At 35.4% G+C, this 18404-nt stretch overlaps 1 protein-coding gene and 1 non-coding gene across 11 annotated transcripts in view; both read left to right on the top strand.

The window, feature by feature from the left end:
• RIMKLB (ribosomal modification protein rimK like family member B) overlaps nt 1–16075 on the top strand; it is a 170574-nt gene extending 154499 nt beyond the window's left edge. For 6 of the 10 annotated variants that reach the window (XM_049102415.1, XM_035707132.2, XM_035707133.2 and 3 more), the window contains 4 exons: nt 3921–8522; nt 10691–10768; nt 11217–11378; nt 15142–16075. In XM_049102415.1, coding sequence (XP_048958372.1) covers nt 3921–4384 — 464 coding nt within the window. In that variant the 3' untranslated portion in view covers nt 4385–8522; nt 10691–10768; nt 11217–11378; nt 15142–16075. The remainder of the gene's footprint in view (nt 1–3920; nt 8523–10690; nt 10769–11216; nt 11379–15141) is intronic. The other 4 variants (XM_049102417.1, XM_035707127.2, XM_035707126.2 and 1 more) reach the window with 4 other exon arrangements.
• Nucleotides 1073–1176, top strand: LOC112665690 (U6 spliceosomal RNA). The gene has a single exon (XR_003140524.1). It is a non-coding gene; the product is annotated as a U6 spliceosomal RNA (small nuclear RNA).
• Nucleotides 16076–18404: the final 2329 nt, after the last annotated feature.

The following is an 18404-nucleotide window of genomic DNA, read 5'->3' as shown; positions in this document are numbered from 1 at the left end:
CTGAGCCACCCAGGGATTCCCTTCTGGGACACTTTTACTTTCTTACGTTTCTACTGTGAGATTTAATTAACAATTACTTTTTATACTTTAAGCAAAAGAAATTAAAAAGGTAAGTTAATTTTACATTAAGAAGTGATACTTTTAAAATTTTGAAGTAACTGAGGCTTTTCCTAGGAAAGTATGTACCCATTAACCAGCTTGAGAAATAAGTTATCAATTGAATTAAGTTCTCTGTTTACCCCCCCACCATGGTTATTTTTCCTTTTCCTCCCCAAGTTCTGAATTTGTTTCTCTTTCCCTTAAAAGTGCTTTCAGTACTTCTGTCTTGATAAACAACTATACCTCCCAGGTGCCCCCATGACTTATTACTGGAAGTCTGTACCTCTTAATCACCTCCTTCACCTATTATACCCCATCCCTCCCACTCTGGCAGCAGGTTGTTCAGAGGCCTAAAAAAGACCTCTGAAAATAGGAATTTTCTTATATTCAATATTTACAGTAATGGCAATTACCATCTCTTTAGCACCGGTACTGTAGTAAGTGCTTTATGACTATTGCTGGATCAAAATGTATTTACTTTTAATTTTTATAGATGTGGGCAAGTTAATTTCCCAGAAAACTATATGTGTATTTCTACTTCTGACATATTAAAATACCTTTTTTCCTCCCAGCCCACAAGCACTAGTGTTACTTTTTTCTTTTTCAGGTTTTTGCCAATCTAACGGGAGTTAAATGCTATCTCACTGTTTCTTTCAGTTTATTTCTCTGTTAATGATGGGAGTATCTTTTCATAGCTTGTTGATAATTTATGTGTATTTATATATGAATTACTTTTATTATATTTGTCCTCTTTTCAGTTAGGTAGTTTGTCATTTTTGTTCAACATTTCTGACCTATAATAACCAATAAATGCTACCTATAGAGCAGCTATCCTCAGTTAAACAGCCCAAAATGCCACTATTCAGTTTCTAAATTCTTACCAGTTGAGAATCACTGCTTTAGAATCTCCAGTACAGTGTTGTGTAATGATTGCAAGTATCTAAGTTTCTGATTTTCATTGAACTTGCTTTAATGAAAATTAAAGCTCACTTTGGCAGCATATAAACAATACAGAGAAGATTAGCATGGCCCCTACACAAGGTTGTCATGCAAATTTATGAAATGTTCCTATTTTTACAGTGGAATATTACTTAGCCATCAGAAAGGATGAATGCTTACCATTACTTCAATATGGATAGAACTGGAGGGATGCTGAGTGCAATAAGTCAATCAGGGAAAGACAGTTATCATGTGGTTTCACTCATATGTGGAATATAAGAAATAGTGAAAGGGATTATAAAGGAAAGGGAGGAGACTAAGTGTGGATAAATTAAAGAGGAAGACAAACCATGAGACTCCTAACTGGGAAACAAAGGATTGCAGAAGGGGAGGAGGGTGGAGATGGGGTAACTGGGTGACGGGCACTAAGGAAGGCCCGTGGGATGATGGGATGAGCACTTGGTGTTATATATGTCATACTATATGTTGCCAAATTGAATTTGAATGAAATATTTAAAAAATAAAAAAATAGCAATTAAATGGATTTAATGATTTGCTATTTCGGATATTTAAGTACCTTTACTAGAGTTTGTTTTTTTTTTGTTTTGTTTTTTTGTTTTTTTTAGTAGGAATGAATTTTATCTAGTGCCTTTGGCGTCCTTGTATTGATAAGATCATTAGTGTGTTTTTCCACCTTTAATTTCTTTATGTATTGCATTTTGTTGATAAATTTTAGATTTAAAACAGTTTTTGAAAAAGTTTATTTTTTTTAAGTTTTTTTATTTATTTATGATAGTCACACAGAGAGAGAGAGGCAGAGACACAGGCAGAGGGAGAAGCAGGCTCCATGCACCGGGAGCCCGACGTGGGATTCGATCCCGGGTCTCCAGGATCGCGCCCTGGGCCAAAGGCAGGCGCCAAACTGCTGCGCCACCCAGGGATCCCTAAAACAGTTTTTGAACTACCCTTGCAATTGTAGAATAAACCTTCTTTAAATGGTAATAGCATATTTTTGACTGGAATTCCTTTAGTATTTCATGTAAATATTTACATCTATTTTAATAATTAAAGATTGGCCCATAGTGTTTTAAAAGCATCTTGATCATTTTTTATATCAAAGTTATATAACATTCGTTCTTTGACTGTATTGGGGGAATTTTTATTCTTTTCCTAGGGCATTTTATAGGTAAAGTAACATTGGAATAAAGGATAGCTAAACAAAACTCCACTTTGAACCCATTTGGTCCTGATTCTTTTTGTAGAAGTACTTCTTTTATCACCTTTCCAGTCTCTTCTGTAATAACAGTTGGCCTCTTTAAAGTTTGCTGCTTCTTGGATCAATGTTGATATTGATAATCTCTCATTTGCTTAGAAATCAACCATTTGTTTCAGGTTTCAGGTTTTGATACCAGTTTGAGATAATTGCTTACGCTTATTTGAACCTCTGCTTTGTCTGCAGTTCTGTCTTTGATATCATTCATAATCTTGTCAAAGTAGCATTTGGATTTCTTTTGTTCTATTTTTTCTATTCTAGTCATTCAACTTTTTGTCTTTATTAAATCTTTCTTCTCAGTTCCTTTTTCTAAGAGTACTTAATTTCTTATTTCAAAGTAAAAGTTTTGGTATGAAGTGTTTTTACAGGTGGGTTTCATTTTCCTTTAGGGGATCAGTGTTGCAATTTGAGTCCTTAATAATCTTTTGGTTACTTAAATCATTAATTTATAATTTCTGAAATTCTTGGGGCAGCCCGGGTGGCTCAGTGGTTTAGCACCGCCTTCAGCCCAGGGCCTGATCCTGGAGATCCGGATTGAGTCCCACATCAGGCTGCCTGCATGGAGCCTGTTTCTCCCTCCACTCGGCTTGAGTGTCTAACTCTTGATTTCAGCTTGGGTCATGATCTCAGTGTTGTGAGGTCCCACAGTGAGCTGATTGTGGAGCCTGCTTGGGATTCTTTCTGTCCCTTCAGTCTGTCCCAGCTCCCGCATACAAGCTCTTTCTTTGTCAAAAAAAAGAAAGAAAAATTAATGTTTTGTTTGTTTTGGGCCAATGCATGATTGATTACTGTCAATATTTGATAAAAGAAAAAATATATATGAATATATACTAATTCAAGAGATGTAAGGCTATAAAGTGAAGTTTATTTTTGACTTCGTCCCTTATCTCTTTGCCCATCCCTTTAGTTTTCAAAAATTTTTTCCATTTAGTACAGCATATAGATAAACTTTGTCTTTCATACCAATCTGATCAGTTTCCACCTTTTCCATGGGAAATTTGAGTTTTGTTTTTAGTGTAATTGCCAATACAATTCATTTTATTCCTTCAGTTTTATCTTGTGTGTATTATTTAAATTGTTTCTTCCTCTTTTTTTCTTTTTTCTAATGTTTGGTGGTTTGTAAGGTACCGTTAATTCCATTTCCATCCCTTTTCCCAAACTCCTGTCAATCTGCATGCTCATTCATGTTTTAACATTCCGTTAATGGCTAACCTCTTTTCCTATGCTCCAATCAGACATATTTCTTCCTATTATTTGGAAAGGTAACAGTTTTCCCTGATACTCTTTTCTACTCTCCTTCCTTTATAAAACTATGAACTCTTCAGGATAACTTCCCCTCGATCCATATTATTGCAAGTAAGATAGGTATCTATGAAAGTTTAATGCCATGTTCAGAAAAACATAGCATTTTGAAAAAGTACTAAGTTATTTCTTTGAATTGGACAAGGATTCTCTAATGAAGAAAACTTAGACTTCAAAAGCCACAATTTTACACCAGAATGGCACCTTTGTTATCATTACTGATTTAAGAGTTAACGTTAGAGGCAAGCTTTAGTTTTACTTCAGAAATTTATCATTTCGGTAACTTATCTTGTTTCTTTTTTGCCAGGTGGTGTGGGGATGATGTGCTCGTTGAGTGAACAAGGAAAGCAGCTAGCTATCCAGGTGTCTAATATCCTAGGGATGGATGTGTGTGGCATTGACCTATTGATGAAAGATGACGGCTCCTTCTGTGTCTGCGAGGCCAATGCAAATGTAGGTTTCATCGCCTTTGATAAGGCTTGTAATCTAGATGTAGCTGGTATCATAGCGGACTATGCCGCCTCCCTCCTGCCCTCTGGCCGGCTCACCCGGCGTATGTCCCTGCTCTCCGTGGTGTCCACGGCCAGTGAGACTAGTGAGCCGGAGCTGGGTCCCCCAGCCAGCACTGCTGTCGACAACATGAGCGCAAGTTCCAGCTCTGTTGACAGCGACCCTGAAAGCACGGAGCGAGAGCTACTCACCAAGCTCCCAGGGGGCGTATTCAACATGAACCAGCTGATAGCCAATGAAATCAAACTCCTGGTGGAGTGACTCCACCGGTAAATAATTAACCAACAAAACCCTTGTAAAACTCACTTTCTTTTTCTTCTTTTTTTTTTCTTTCTTTCTTTCTTTTTTTTTAACCAACTTGCAATGCTGTTCATGGAAGGTACTCAGGAAGATGAGAGAGTTGATTAGAATTAGTTAGGAGAGAAGAAAGGGGAAATAGACTAGACCTCTACTGTTGTTACTGACTTCCATTTACAGATACTACAGATAGAAAGGCAGAAGAGGTGAGATTCAGAAAAACGTCAGGCTCTTATAGTTAACCTCCCCCCCCCCATAGTTACCCTTTTAAATTAATCAAAAATATGTAGCTCTCAGGCCATGAAAAACACAGTTTTTTTCATGGTCCCTTGCTTTTGCTTTTGTACAGTTCCTACAAATTTTAGCATAGCATAACTCACATTGTGTTGCAAAGATGTAACGAGTGAGGAAAACATCTACCTAAATTACAGAAATTTTTACATGCAAATCTGAAAATTCTGACTTTACCATATTAACTAGCAACTTTATGTTCATAGTTTATGAAATCTTGAGCTCTTTTACTGGGATTTATGATTTTTGGTTTTTGGTTTTCCCTTAATTTGGGTGGGAGGGCAACATTAATATGACCCAATAAAGGTCTTTTAATGACAAAACTGGCATTTTTGCATGATGGGGAAATGAACAGTATTGCAATGTCTGGTACACAAAATGACATTTACTCCAATGTAGATAAAATTACACTAGTTTAAAATATGTGCATTGACTTGTATTTGTTAGTGTTTTAATCTTTTTTGAAAGATATATGCTCTGTTAATGTTGCAAATTTTTTTTAATACATGCTAGTCTAACATTCCCTGAACTATGCCTGCATCTTTAACAATGGCCAAAGTGAAGAAAGTGCTACCTTTTTTGTTAACAAGACACTGACTTGAAACATGTGCATTTAAAGCCTTTTCCTTTTTCCTTTTTTCTTTTGGTGGTGGGGCATTTAAAGTATAAGGACACGGAAAAATATTTTTGGGGAGCAGATCAAGGGCCTATAAGTTCTTAAGCATAAAATTGAAGTGATTTATAATACCAGCGTTATATATTTGCATTTTTCACATTTTAGGAGGGAGTATATATGTGTGTGTGTGCACGCATGCATGTGTATGTGTTTTGCTTTTTGTTTACACCAACCGATCAAAAAGGATAGATTCTAGAAAATGGAGCATGATGGGGAAACAGTTTTACTTTAAATAACAAATAACTTGTTTTAATAACTACACTGGGGTAGACGTACTCACTAAAGACATAGAATAGATGCTTCTTAGGGTTTTTTATGTATATGTATGTTGTTTGTTTTTTTTCTTTGGTTCTAGACTGTTCAGTGTATGATTTATTCAAGGCTACATGCTTTTCTCTGCTTCTGGCTGTGCATTTTCTATTACACGTAGGTTTTAGGGGGGTGGACTGGATGTTTTTGTTTGGGGACTTATTTTGCAGTATTAAGTCTCTTATAGCCCAACTCTGAAGCCTTCAATACTGTCCACTCTTTATATTCCTTTAATTTCTGAAGTTATAAAAGCCCCAGAATGGCATATAACACGAGCCTTTAGAACATGGGTAAATCTATTTGAATAATGGTTTAGAAGGTGTGTTAAGAAATGGAGATGCTCCAGAGCTCAACGTAATTTTTTTAAACAGCAAGTTCCATCTCACTACAATCCTCTGAAGCTTTTACTCGAGTCCTTTCTTGCCTCTCCAGTGCTTTTTTCCTTCAGATGGACCTTAAGCATAATTTCTTGGACACTACTAGAGAGACTTCAAGGCAATAATAAAAGAGCAGTATTAACCAGCTCTAACAGAGGTTTGATCATGCTTGTACAGTTTTCCCCCGTTTTAAAAAGGAATGTAATAAAATTTGTTTTTTTCCATAGAATTAAATAATATTAAAATTGAGTGAAAGGTTGATTGCTGGCAAATAGAATAGTACCTCTAATCCGTGCAGTGTCTCATTTCACCTCAGAAAAAGATGATAAGAGGATTTTCTAATTTATTTTAAGATATTCTAATCTCATTTAAAGAATTTGACTTGCATAGGGTTATTGTGGGCCTTACTGTGTGTGTGTATATATATATACACACATATGTATGTGTATATATATATACATATAAAAGTACCTCTGACTCATTAACAGAAAGAAACACTTGGTACTTCTTTCACTGAATGATCATAGGAGGATGCATAATATTTGGGATAGAGAAATAAATGAGGGAGAAAGAAGTGCTTAATTAAGTCATTCATATGTTTGTGTAGAAACCATCTGGTTGTTGCATAATGATACATTACTTGCATATTACATGCATATAGATTTACCAATTTTTAAAACAAATAGAACACATACACTGATGAAAAACTCAGGGTTTCTGTTGGGTGGGATAAGGTGTCAGGAAAAATGTAGATAGCCTTTGAAAACATTTTATCAGACTAACCAAATATAAGAATTATTGGAGACTATTTCACCTTTAGTTTTATTCACTACTGATCCATCTTTTGTGTATTCACACTATATTAAAACATAGCTTTACGAACCTATTTCTGGATTTGCACTCACATGTTAGAATGAGAAGGGTAGGAATGGTCATCTTAGGGTTTAAAACATGAATATCTTCTTGAACTCCCTCAAAAATTAAGGTAAAGAATATGAACAAATCATTCTGGAAGAACCCAAATGAAACACCCCAGATATTTAAGTGAAAGTTAAATATATTTTCATATTGTTGAATAACTTTTGTATAATCTTCATTGCTATTATGAGAGGTAAAAATGTATTTATTAAATATGTATAATTTCTATCATGCCCAAATCTGAATTATTGTAAAATTGTATATTGTTAAAATTGTAATTCTTAATTGTATTTTAAAAGTAATTCTTTCTGCTATTGTTTTTATGTTACCTATGATGAAAATTGGACTACACACACACACACACACACACACACACACACACTATTCAATTTAAAATTTTTAATAGTTTTTTTCTTTTTTTGGTGCCTAATAATTGATTGGTCATTTCTGCTGGCTTTTGCTCCACTGAACTTTGAAATCTTTCTGTACATGCTATCAATAAGAAAATATGCTGGAACATTAGAAAAACCACCAAGAGACTTGATTTCATCAAGCACTTTATCAGACTTTTGAGAAGGTATCGAAGGCATTGAGAGAATTGACTTTCAAAATCATCTTTTTCTCAAGAAGAAAACAATGGAAAACAAATTCTCTTCATTCAGTGAATCCTCAGTTTGGGGTCTGGGGAGCTTAGAGACATTGTGAAATCAAATCTTGTGTTACATTTTTCTCCTGGCTCACTCTTTTTGAGAAGGTTTATGGGCTATATGGCTGGTGAGACACGATCCCCTCCTAAGAAAATGTAGGTGCTCAGACAGGTAACCTCTGCTGCTACTGTTTTTATTTGTTTGTTTGTTTGTTTAATTTCATTTCAAAATTTGTTTTTGTTATACTAGGATATTCTTTAATGTAATATATTGCAGGATTTATAACCAGGTTCACTGCTTTCTTTCTTTCTTTCTTTTTTTTTCTTAAAAAAAAAAAAACAAAGTTTCATTTAAGATACATTTAGGCGCCTTTGAAGCTTGGATTTTGGAATGTTTCAGTAGTGGACAGAAATCTGCTGTTGGAATCTTCTAGTCTTCCAGGTTTAATTTGAAATGTTTTTAGTTTTGTTTTGGATTTTCGTGTGGTATTTTATTTCCTTTATATCAGTGCCCTTTTGCCATGCTGTTTTGGGGTGGCTGCCTAACTCTAGTGAAAATTCTTCTATATTAACGAAAGTTTGGTGTTTTAAATTCCTTAATGTTTTGCATTTTTTACAATTGTTTTTTAAAGAAATATTCTAACTGCTTGCACTGTTACTGTTCTTTGCCAGCCTTTTCAGGAGCCAAAAAAACAAAAACAAACAAACAAAAAAATACCCAGAGAAAAAACTTTCCTTCTTCCCCCTTCCTGATGATGAGTGAGAAGTATTGAGAACTTTCGGGGTCAGTGCCCTTCTAAACTCCCCTTCCCCCAATAATGCAGCTGTATAATGAATGGTAAATGCAGCGGTTTGGATTCAGGCACAGCCCCAGCCTGCTTGCAGGTAATTTGACTCTCCTTTCTTTGCATCGCAAGGCTAACTTTCTTTTTTAAAAATTTTCTTTCTTTATGTACTTTAAAGGCAACCATGGGTTTGTAAAAACTCTTGTTTAAAAAATAACGCATAACTAAATCTAACATAATTTGATTAAAGAAGAACTTTTGGGGTTAAAGTTTGAATTGGCTGGGATGAACTCAGAACTTTCTTTGGGGATTTACTTTAGCCATTTAGATAACTCCATTCCTTGCATATATGTCTATAATTAAGTATTTCAGAGTGTGACTTTTTTTGGCTTTGTTTTCGTTTTGGGTTTGTTTGTTTCTTCCATTGTGCTACTCTGGCTTAAGCTTTTTCAGGGGTTGGTGTTCCGAATACACAGTGAGCTCACAGTATAAAGACATCAATTAGGAGTTGACAGGTATGGAAAACTAGAGTTTTGAAAAGGTAAAATTAGGTTCTAGGATATATATATGGTAAAAACTCACCATAGTGTTGAGTTGATCTTAGTGCTTCTCCTTGACATAATTATAAAAGTGAAAAGGAATGATGAGACAAAGATAATAGAAAGCATTTCAGTTATTTTAGGAACAGTATGATTTCAGAACTAATCATTTTAGCATTTCTAAGATACTAGATCTAACAGAAAAGTATGAGGTTATCATAATGGTTTAAGCATTAAAAAATTACAGGTTTGAACAGATTGGAGGGCATTTCTGAAGCACAAATCAGTAAGCACGTTAACCAAGGCTATAAAATATAAAAGTCAGTGGCAGGAATGAGGAATACAACTTGTCCATTGTAATAGCCTTTCCATTAGTTAGTTAATGTAGTATCCTCTGCTCTGTCTATCCTAGTCCACCTGCCCTTTCCTCCTCTCTTCTGTCTTTCCTAAAGTTTTAGTTCTAATATGACTTATCAATGGGAAGATATCCTTTTTCTGCTAGGTAGAATTTTAGTGACAGTGGTCAGGACCACTTCAAGATATACTTCTGCATAATTTTATTCGTTGGCTTTAGATGTCCTCTCCAAAGTGGCTTTAAGTTCACTAGTTAGCTAATAGGATATCCTTGTTTGTAATGCATTTTATAGCTGAAGGCATAACATAATTCTTTAACCTTTCTTGTGCTTCAGTTCACTTGTTTAAGATGGGGCCAGTCTTTCCCCTAAACATCTTAAGACAAAAATATTTATGTGTTGAGCTAAAATTTACTAACAGAGGAATCCCAACTGCCTCCTGCAGGAATTTATAACTTATACTAAAAAAGACTTGAACCAGAGAAACTTGTCCTCTTGCTAAGAGTGACCAGCATTAGCATGTGTGGACTATGCGATTGCATGGGACATGGAGGATTTAACAGTCTCCATTCTGCTGTCCCCATGAAGATTACTGACTTGTTAAGAATGACCTTGCTTTCAGATTTCACCATATTCAAACTTACTAGCTGGGCCTTATATAGCATATATACCTGGCTGCAATTGTTGGGTTTGGGAACATGAGGGGTGGGGTGAATTGTTGTTGTTTTAGGTTTCAGTCAGACAGACATCACTGTGCCCCAGTTCCCAGAAGCACAGCAGGCCTCTAGAAGCATCCGTGGGAACGGCGCAGTCCTGACATCACCAACTCTCCTGCTCAGGCTCATCCCATATACAGAGGTCAAAGGGTGGGGTTTGAGATCGGGGGAAGGAATGAGAAAGTAGAAACAATGTCACTGCAGTGCCACTGTTGACTAGCCTTTGGTGCTTATGTCAGTGTTTGTTTTATTTTTTATGTTGGCAAAATACGTATTTTGGGGTAAAGTTAATGGGAGGGTGGAACAAAAACAAGCCATTACTATCATTACTAGTTCATTATTGGATACTATTCTTTAGAAACTACTATGGAATAAACTTGAAACTTAGACCTTCAATGACAAAGAGAATGGGAATAGAAATGAATCTCAGGACTTTAACAAACAGAAAACATTTATGTTAGTTTCCAGTTCTACAACTGCTATTACATTTGTGCCTCTGTCTCCCTTTTTCACCCTAATTTTTTTGTGTATGTATATAGTTTGAGGAAATGTGCATTTGTGATCAGTCCTTTTAAAAGGACTTAATGACTTTATTACTCTTGCGAAAGATATACCCAATGCTTATATGGGCATACAAATGCTACCCTATTTTAAATGTAGGTGGCGTATGTGTTCGTGTTTTAATGTATTCAGAGCCATTGGGCAATAAGCAGTCCAGAACATTGAAAACTCATGCAGGTAAAGCATCTAACACCTTTAGTTTCTAGATTTACTTTTAAAAACTCCTTTATTGCTGCATCTTCCACAATTCTTTAATAGTCTCTGAACTTAAAATTTGCAGGAGTTGTGGACTACCTCATTAAAATTTTAAGTTGCACACTTATAAGATTGTAGGGATAGGTGAAAAAGGAAAGTGTAACAAAAGAAATGGCTCCCTGCGATGGCAACTGCTGAGTGTCTAAATCTTTCCAGTTAAAAAAGGAAATTGCCAGCTTAGCATGAATATTGATCATACATTGTTTGGTTTTCTGTGATTGGGATTTTTGTTGTTTTGACTTTGGCGGGGAGGTCTTGGAAAATCAGTGAGAAAGCTCATACACATGTGAAAGTATGAAATGTTTTAGGAATTTTTCCATTTAATCTGAATAATAAGCAAGAACTTTTTCTATATACCCTTCTGCTGCAGCAGAGAGATAAACTGGTAGGTGGCAGCAGAAGAAGGAATTCTTCAGATTGATGGCTACTGAAAGGATCTACATAGGAGAAGAGATAGAGCATAACATATCAAGTCAAGCAAAGGGGGCATAAAGTGGAAACAGGACTAAAATTTTTGGATTTTGACTAAATGGTAAGTTATTTTCAACTAAGAGTCTGTTATCAGTCTGATAGTGGTGTTATATGCCATTGTGATATTAAATCACAAATGGTTCTGTAAGTTCTTGCATTAGGATGAATTTAGCCTAACTAGGGTACTATCATTTTTTAATTTGGAAAAAAAAAATCAATATGTAAAATTAGGGATCTTTCCCCAGTATGTTGATATATATGAACCTTTTTCCAGCTTTATTGAGATACAATTTATAATTATAAGATATTTAAAGTGTACAATATGATTTGATAGGTGTATACATTGTAAAAGAATCCCCCCACACAAGCTATTCTGTAACATCCAATATGTGAATCTCAATGATGACAAAAATTATGCTTCTCATAGTAAATCTGAGTTTTAAAAATCTGCAAGATAAATGAAATATACATTGTCTAACTATTTGGAAGAAATAAAAGTCTGTGTCCGTTTCATTGGCAGCACTGGGGGGATAGCAACAAAAAAGTAGGTAATTGGGAAAACTTATGGGGTGAAAATGATTTTTTTTTCTTCAACTGTCTCTTACCTAGTCCTTTTTCTTGTCATTGTGTCTGCCCATCAGTTCCATTCTGTTCACTTCTCTTTGTTGCTTATCTGTCTCTGCTCACTTTCTTCCATTTTCTTTAGTTGTGTTTTTGTCTCTCTGTCTTGTATCTCTTCCTCACCTTGGTCTCTTTGTATGCCTCTCAGTTCATTACCTCAGAAATTAACTTTTCCAGTGTTGCCATTTTTCACCTCTGCCTTCCATTTTTACTGTGTGCGTCTCTCCCCCACACACTTTTTTTTTTGTCTCCCCCTTTTCATTTGCATTCTCTTTATCTGTAACTGCCAGGGTAAACCGTTTCATTTTCTTTGCATCAACAACTGCCTTAAGACATTTTAATCAGAGTATCAACATTTTGATTATCTATTTTAGAATTTGGTGAGAAAAATAAAAAATAAAAAAAATAAAACAGAATTTGGTGAGGCTGAATAGAAGAAATTGTTTTTTTTTTTAAGTCCCTGAAGTTAAGATTAAATTTCAGAATTGTAATTAATTAATTAATTTGTTTATTTAAAGATTTTATTTATTTATGAGAGAGAGAGAGAGGCACAGGCACAGGCAGAGGGAGAAGCAGGCTCCATGCAGGGAGCCCGATGTGGGACTTGATCCCTGGACTCCAGGATCACGCCCTAGGCCAAAGGCAGGCGCTAAACCGCTGAGCCACCCAGGCTGCCCTCATCTAGACTTTTAACTTCAAATTGATTCAGTCAGATATCACTGCCCCAGTTCCCAGAAGCACAGCAGGCCTCTAGGAGCATCCGTGATTTTTAAAGTTTCTTTTTTTATTTTTATTTTTTAAGATTTTATTTATTTATTCATGAGAGACAGAGAGAGAGAGAGAGATAGGCAGAGAGAGAGAGAGAGGCAGAGACACAGGCAGAGGGAGAAGCAGGCTCCACACAGAAGCCCGGCATGGGACTCCATCCCAGGACTCCAGGATCATGATGCTCTGGGCCAAAGGCAGGCACTAAGCCACTGAGCCACCCAGGGATTCCCTTTTTTTTTTTTTATTTTTAAAGTTTCTAATGAAATCAGAAAATGAGCAGAGCAGTTATTATTTTATAGATTTTTACTAGAGAAAATAAAATTTTTATTGAGCTATTTGGCATATACTCTAAGCTTTAGATGTACAACACAATGATTTATTATTTATAGACATTGGGAAATTATCACTATAGTAAGTTTAGGTAGTATGCATCATTATACATAATTAGAAAATTTTTTTTTCTTATAATGAGGACTTTAAAGGATCTACTCTTACTAACTTTTAAATAGTACGGGATCCCTGGGTGGCGCAGCGGTTTAGCGCCTGCCTTTGGCCCAGGGCGCGATCCTGGAGACCCGGGATCGAATCCCACGTCAGGCTCCCAGTGCATGGAGCCTGCTTCTCTCTCTGCCTATGTCTCTGCCTCTCTCTCTCTCTCTGTGTGACTATCACAAAAAAAATAAAATTAAATAAATAAATAAATAAATAAATAATAATAAGCAGTACAGCATTATGACAGGTATTTTATAACTGGAGAGAAAGTAAACTTTTAGTCTTTCAGATAAAAGTAAGCTAATAATAAGTCTTTTCTAGAATACACATGTGAACATTTTAGAACTGTTAATTAGCTTCCTTAAAGTAGCACACAAGTAATTGTTTTCAAATTTTTTTTATAGGTCAGGTTGTTTTTTATTGTTGTTGTTGTTTTAAGATTTTATTTATTTATTTATTCATTCATGAGAGACAGAAAGAGAGAGAGAGGCAGAGACCCAGGCAGAGGGAGAAGCAGGCTTCATGCAAGGAGCCCGATGTGGGACTCAGTCCTGGATCCTGGGATCACGCCCTGAGCCAAAGGCAGACATTCAACTGCTGAGCCACCCAGGCATCCCTGCTTTCAAATTTTATAGAAATTAAAAACAGGATATCCAGAGGACAAATTAGTATTTAAAGAAAAGGAATGCTGATTCCTATTAATATATGTAGTAACAGATTGAACTACCAGCATACAGGTGCCCTCCATAGAAGTTTAGAATTTTTAAGCTGGAAAACTTAGAGGCTATATATAATAACCTTGAATATGCTAGTAAGGAAACTAAGGTTCAGAGAAGTTAGTAACTTTCCCAAGATTATAGAACCAGAGCACGGACCTGTCTCCTACATGCTAATAGAGTGCTCATTGCATTATATATCACATATCTTTGAAAATATATTGTAGGAACTGAAGAAATGGAATGCTCTGTAATAAGAGCTGTGATATACCAGTAAGAAGTTAGCAATGGTTATCTAATATAGGGTGGGGAGACTATTCAAATAAAGGATATTAAGGCAAGCTGTGGGTGACTATTTTAGATGACTTATATGTAAAATTAAAGAGTACATCATTTACAGGGTTTGGTAAATGAAAAGGTGTCCTGTGTTAAGACACAAGAGGCCTCAGGCTCTTTGCAATTTCTCGTTAAGGGAGAAGAGGATTGGATTCCTTAGATCTAGTATATCATGGATGAATAGTAACATGAAGCGATCTTTTCTAACAGTTTTGTCTTTATTACAAATTCTGGTTCGTTTATAAATGTCAGTGCTTTAGAACTGAAGGAAGATGACCAACTTGAATTTTTATCTGAAGCAAAATTTATTGTTTATTGTGTATCTTACTGAAAAGGTAACCTAGGGATGGCTGGCTGGTTCTGTCTGTAGAGCATGTGACTCCTGATCTTAGGGTTGTGAGTTCAAGCCATACATTGGACATAGAGCCTACTTAAAATAAAAATTAAGAAAAAAATGTAACCTAGGGTAATAGAGTAAGAGCATAACATCTAAATATAATTTTGTTTGTTTAGGCATTTTGGTATAATTTATGTTTTATTTTATGTTTTGTGTGATATTCTGCAAGGATTATTTTTGCCTTAAGGTTTTCCTCTTAGTACAGTTATTTCTAACTAAAATCACAGTTGTCTATACTAATATTGCAGATGCATATTTATATGTCAAAATAACAGACTATACCTTAGTATACTTTGTATACCTTTTGCAGCTGAGATCCCAAAGGTAAAGCGTGATAATCACAAACTAGTTGTAAATTTTTTTGATAATCTAGACAGTTGTAATATTTTATTGTCACATTTGTTTTCAATATTTTCTTTTTCTTTTTTCTCATCTTAATTATAAAGACTGTTTAAATCTGATTTAAGTGAGCTGTGTGTGTTTTTCCCCTCTAGGTTCTTTTGAAGTAACCAGTGATCGTTTTTGCTTATTACTTCATTCACAGAATGGACGAAGATAGATTTGACTGTATGTCTTTTGAAATGGAGGATAGAAATACCCAGAACAAGGAAGCAGTAGCTCTAACCTGTTTGATTCAATGTGTTTCCTAAAATAAAAATACCAGAACTGGGAATTAAATAGTATGGAGTATGATTTGTTCCTTTGGCAGTTATTCCTGCCCACTCCATCATATATGAATTCACTTTAGACTGTATGGCTAGACTTGAACTCTAGTTCCACATGTATCATTCTCTTTATTCTTTTCTTTTCTCCACTTTGTGAACTCCTTTGGTTCTTGACATACTAATTTTTCTATAATATATATTCTGAAATGATTACTTCTCCTCTTAGAACATAGGCCCTAAAATACGTATAATTTTACATGTAAATATGTATTACATGGATTTACCCCTGCCTCTCTCCATCCCATTTTATCTGTCCATGCTGAGTAACTGTTTCTGTGTTTTTTAATTTCTGAAGAAATGCAGCCTTTTTTCTGTTTCACTCTGACAGGGCTCTGGCATATGCTTATCACAGCATCACTCATTATATTTTAATCTTCTTGTGACTAGAGGCCATATCTGACCCACTATATTTGAACTATAGAAGATCTGATACATACATGTGTATACAGAGGCAATCCTAGTACTTAGGACAAAAAATACTGATATTCTTTGTAGTCAGATATTGATACAAATCCTAATTCCATTATTTACTGGTTACATGGACTTTGGACGAATCACCCTCTTCAAACCACAAGGGAGTATTTGTAAAAATTGGAAATGAATGTACCTACATTACTAGATTCATGTGTAAGTACAGTTTTGCTATAACACATGTGTAGTGCTTAGCACATGTTTGAATAATAAATGCTGATCTTTAATTCTATCAATTTTGGGTATGGATATCTTTTTCAAGAGCTACTGAATCTTTTCATTTGGAGTCCATAAGATTTTCTTTCTTTATTACTTTTTGGTTTTCCTATTTAAGTTCCTTTCATAAGATTTCATGGTTGGAACATTGTGTATGCATATGTATGTGCATGTACACATTTCTGGCATTTCTCCTAATCTAGACTGATTGTTCCTTATCTCCACACCTCATTGACTGAGGAATTTTATATAAGAAACCTTTTATCTTCTCTATTTTCTCCAGTTTTTCCCTGTCAGCTCAGAACAAAAATACTTTTTCTTATAAATCAGCAGAACAAAACAAGTGAGGAATATGCATACCATGCACCATAAGGAATAATTTAGGATAATATGACTTGTTTTCCTAAAAATAATTTGAAATGACTTAAAACAGAGATGTACTAAAACAAATGGAGAAGCCATAATAAAGGGCAAAAATACGGTGAAACAAGGGTTAACATCATGCAAATGCATACTATCAGGTCTTATACATTTGCTTAGAGGTGGAACAAAATTGGCAAAGAGTGGAATAAGATAATTACAGGGGCACCTCAATGGCTCAGTTGGTTGGTCGGCTGACTCTTGATTTCTTCGGCTCAAATCAGACTGCTTGATTTGAATCCTGACCCTGCTACTTAGGAGCTGTGACATTTTGGACAAGTTACTTAACCTTTCTGTGCCTTAGTTTCCTCATTAGTTTTTTGTTTTTGTTTTTAATAATCTATTTATTCATGAGAGACACAGAGAGGCAGAGACATAGGCAGAGGGAGAAGTGGGGCTCAATCCCAGGACCCTGGGATTACAACCTGAGCCAAAGGTAGATGCTCAACCATTGAACCACCCAGGTGCTCCAACAAATACAGTCTTTAAAAACTAAAAGTTTATTATTTAAAGCATCTATGCTAGTGTCACTTTGGATCCTCCAACAGGCAGACACTAAGATGGAGTTAAATTTGCTGAAGGTGTTTTGAAGACGATGTAAGTGAAGGTTATTAAGAGAGAGGGAACAGTATATGACACCTATGACAGAAGAGAAAAATATTGAATGGAAAAAGCATCAGACCTAAGCTGCTCTGAGAAAGCCTCTGCCAAGCTGATAGAATGTTAGACCAGATTACCCATTATGGCAGTTCTGTATTGGGCAGAACTGGCCTGGCTAGTATGTTAGGAGTAGCCTTAGAAGAAATCATGGCCTCCATACAAATGCTGTGACAGATCAGGAGTTGAAGCTGGAGGCTGCTTGCATCAAGTTTTCTTTTTTCCCCAGCTTGACTAAGATATAATTGAAATGTAACATTGTATTAATTTAAAGTGTATAGCAATGATTTGCTATGTATATATACCGCAAAATTATTACAGTGAGTTTAGTTAACATCCATTACCACAGTTATAAATGTTTTTTCTTATTATGAGACTTTTAAAGATCTACTTTCTTAGGAACTTTAAAATACTTGACATAGCATTCTTACCTGTGGTCCACATGCTGTATATTATACCACCCAGATCTCTTATAACGGGAGGTTTGTACCTTTTGGCCACCTATACTTATTATCCTGGTCCTTTCTGCAAATCCACCTCTGACAAATCTGATCTTTTTTTCATATGAGTTTTTGTTTTTTAGATTCCACATATGAGCTCATTACAATATTTGTCTTTTTCTGTCAGACTTTATTTCACTTGGCATAATGCCTCCAAGTTCCATCCATGTTGTCACAGATGGCAAGACTTCCTTTTTTATAGCTGAATAATACCCCATTGCATCTAGTTTGCATCTAGATACATTATTTTTATCCAGTCATTCATTGATGGACACTTTAAGTTGTTTCCATACCATGGCTATTGGCTATTGTAAAGCTTAGTGAACATGGGGTTGCAGATACTGGATCACATAGTACTATTTTTACTCTTTTGAGGGGTCTCCATAATGTTTTTCATGGTGGCTGTCCCAATTTACATTCCTACCAGCAGTGTACAAGATTTTCCTTTACTCCACATCCTTGCCAGCATATTTCTTTTTTTTTTTTTCTCTCTTGTCTTTTTGATAATAGCCATTCTAATAGGTGTGAAGTGATAGCTCATTGTGGTTTTGATTTGCATTTTTCTGATTTGTGATGTTGCTTTTTCATGTGCCTATTGGCCACTTATATCTCCTATTTGGAAAAATTTCTATTCAGGTCCTCCATTTTTATTAACTATTTTCAGATATATAATTTGCACATATTTTCTACCATTCCATAGATGGCCTCTTCATGGTTTCCTTCACTCTGTAAAAGCTTTTTAGTTTGATGTAGTCCTTTTGGTTTTGT

The sequence above is a fragment of the Canis lupus genome, chromosome 27 (genome assembly GCF_003254725.2).
Source record: "Canis lupus dingo isolate Sandy chromosome 27, ASM325472v2, whole genome shotgun sequence".
NCBI classification, from domain to species: domain Eukaryota; kingdom Metazoa; phylum Chordata; class Mammalia; order Carnivora; family Canidae; genus Canis; species Canis lupus.
The sequence above is the reverse complement of the archived record's forward strand: the minus strand, read 5'-3'. Positions and strand labels throughout refer to the sequence as shown.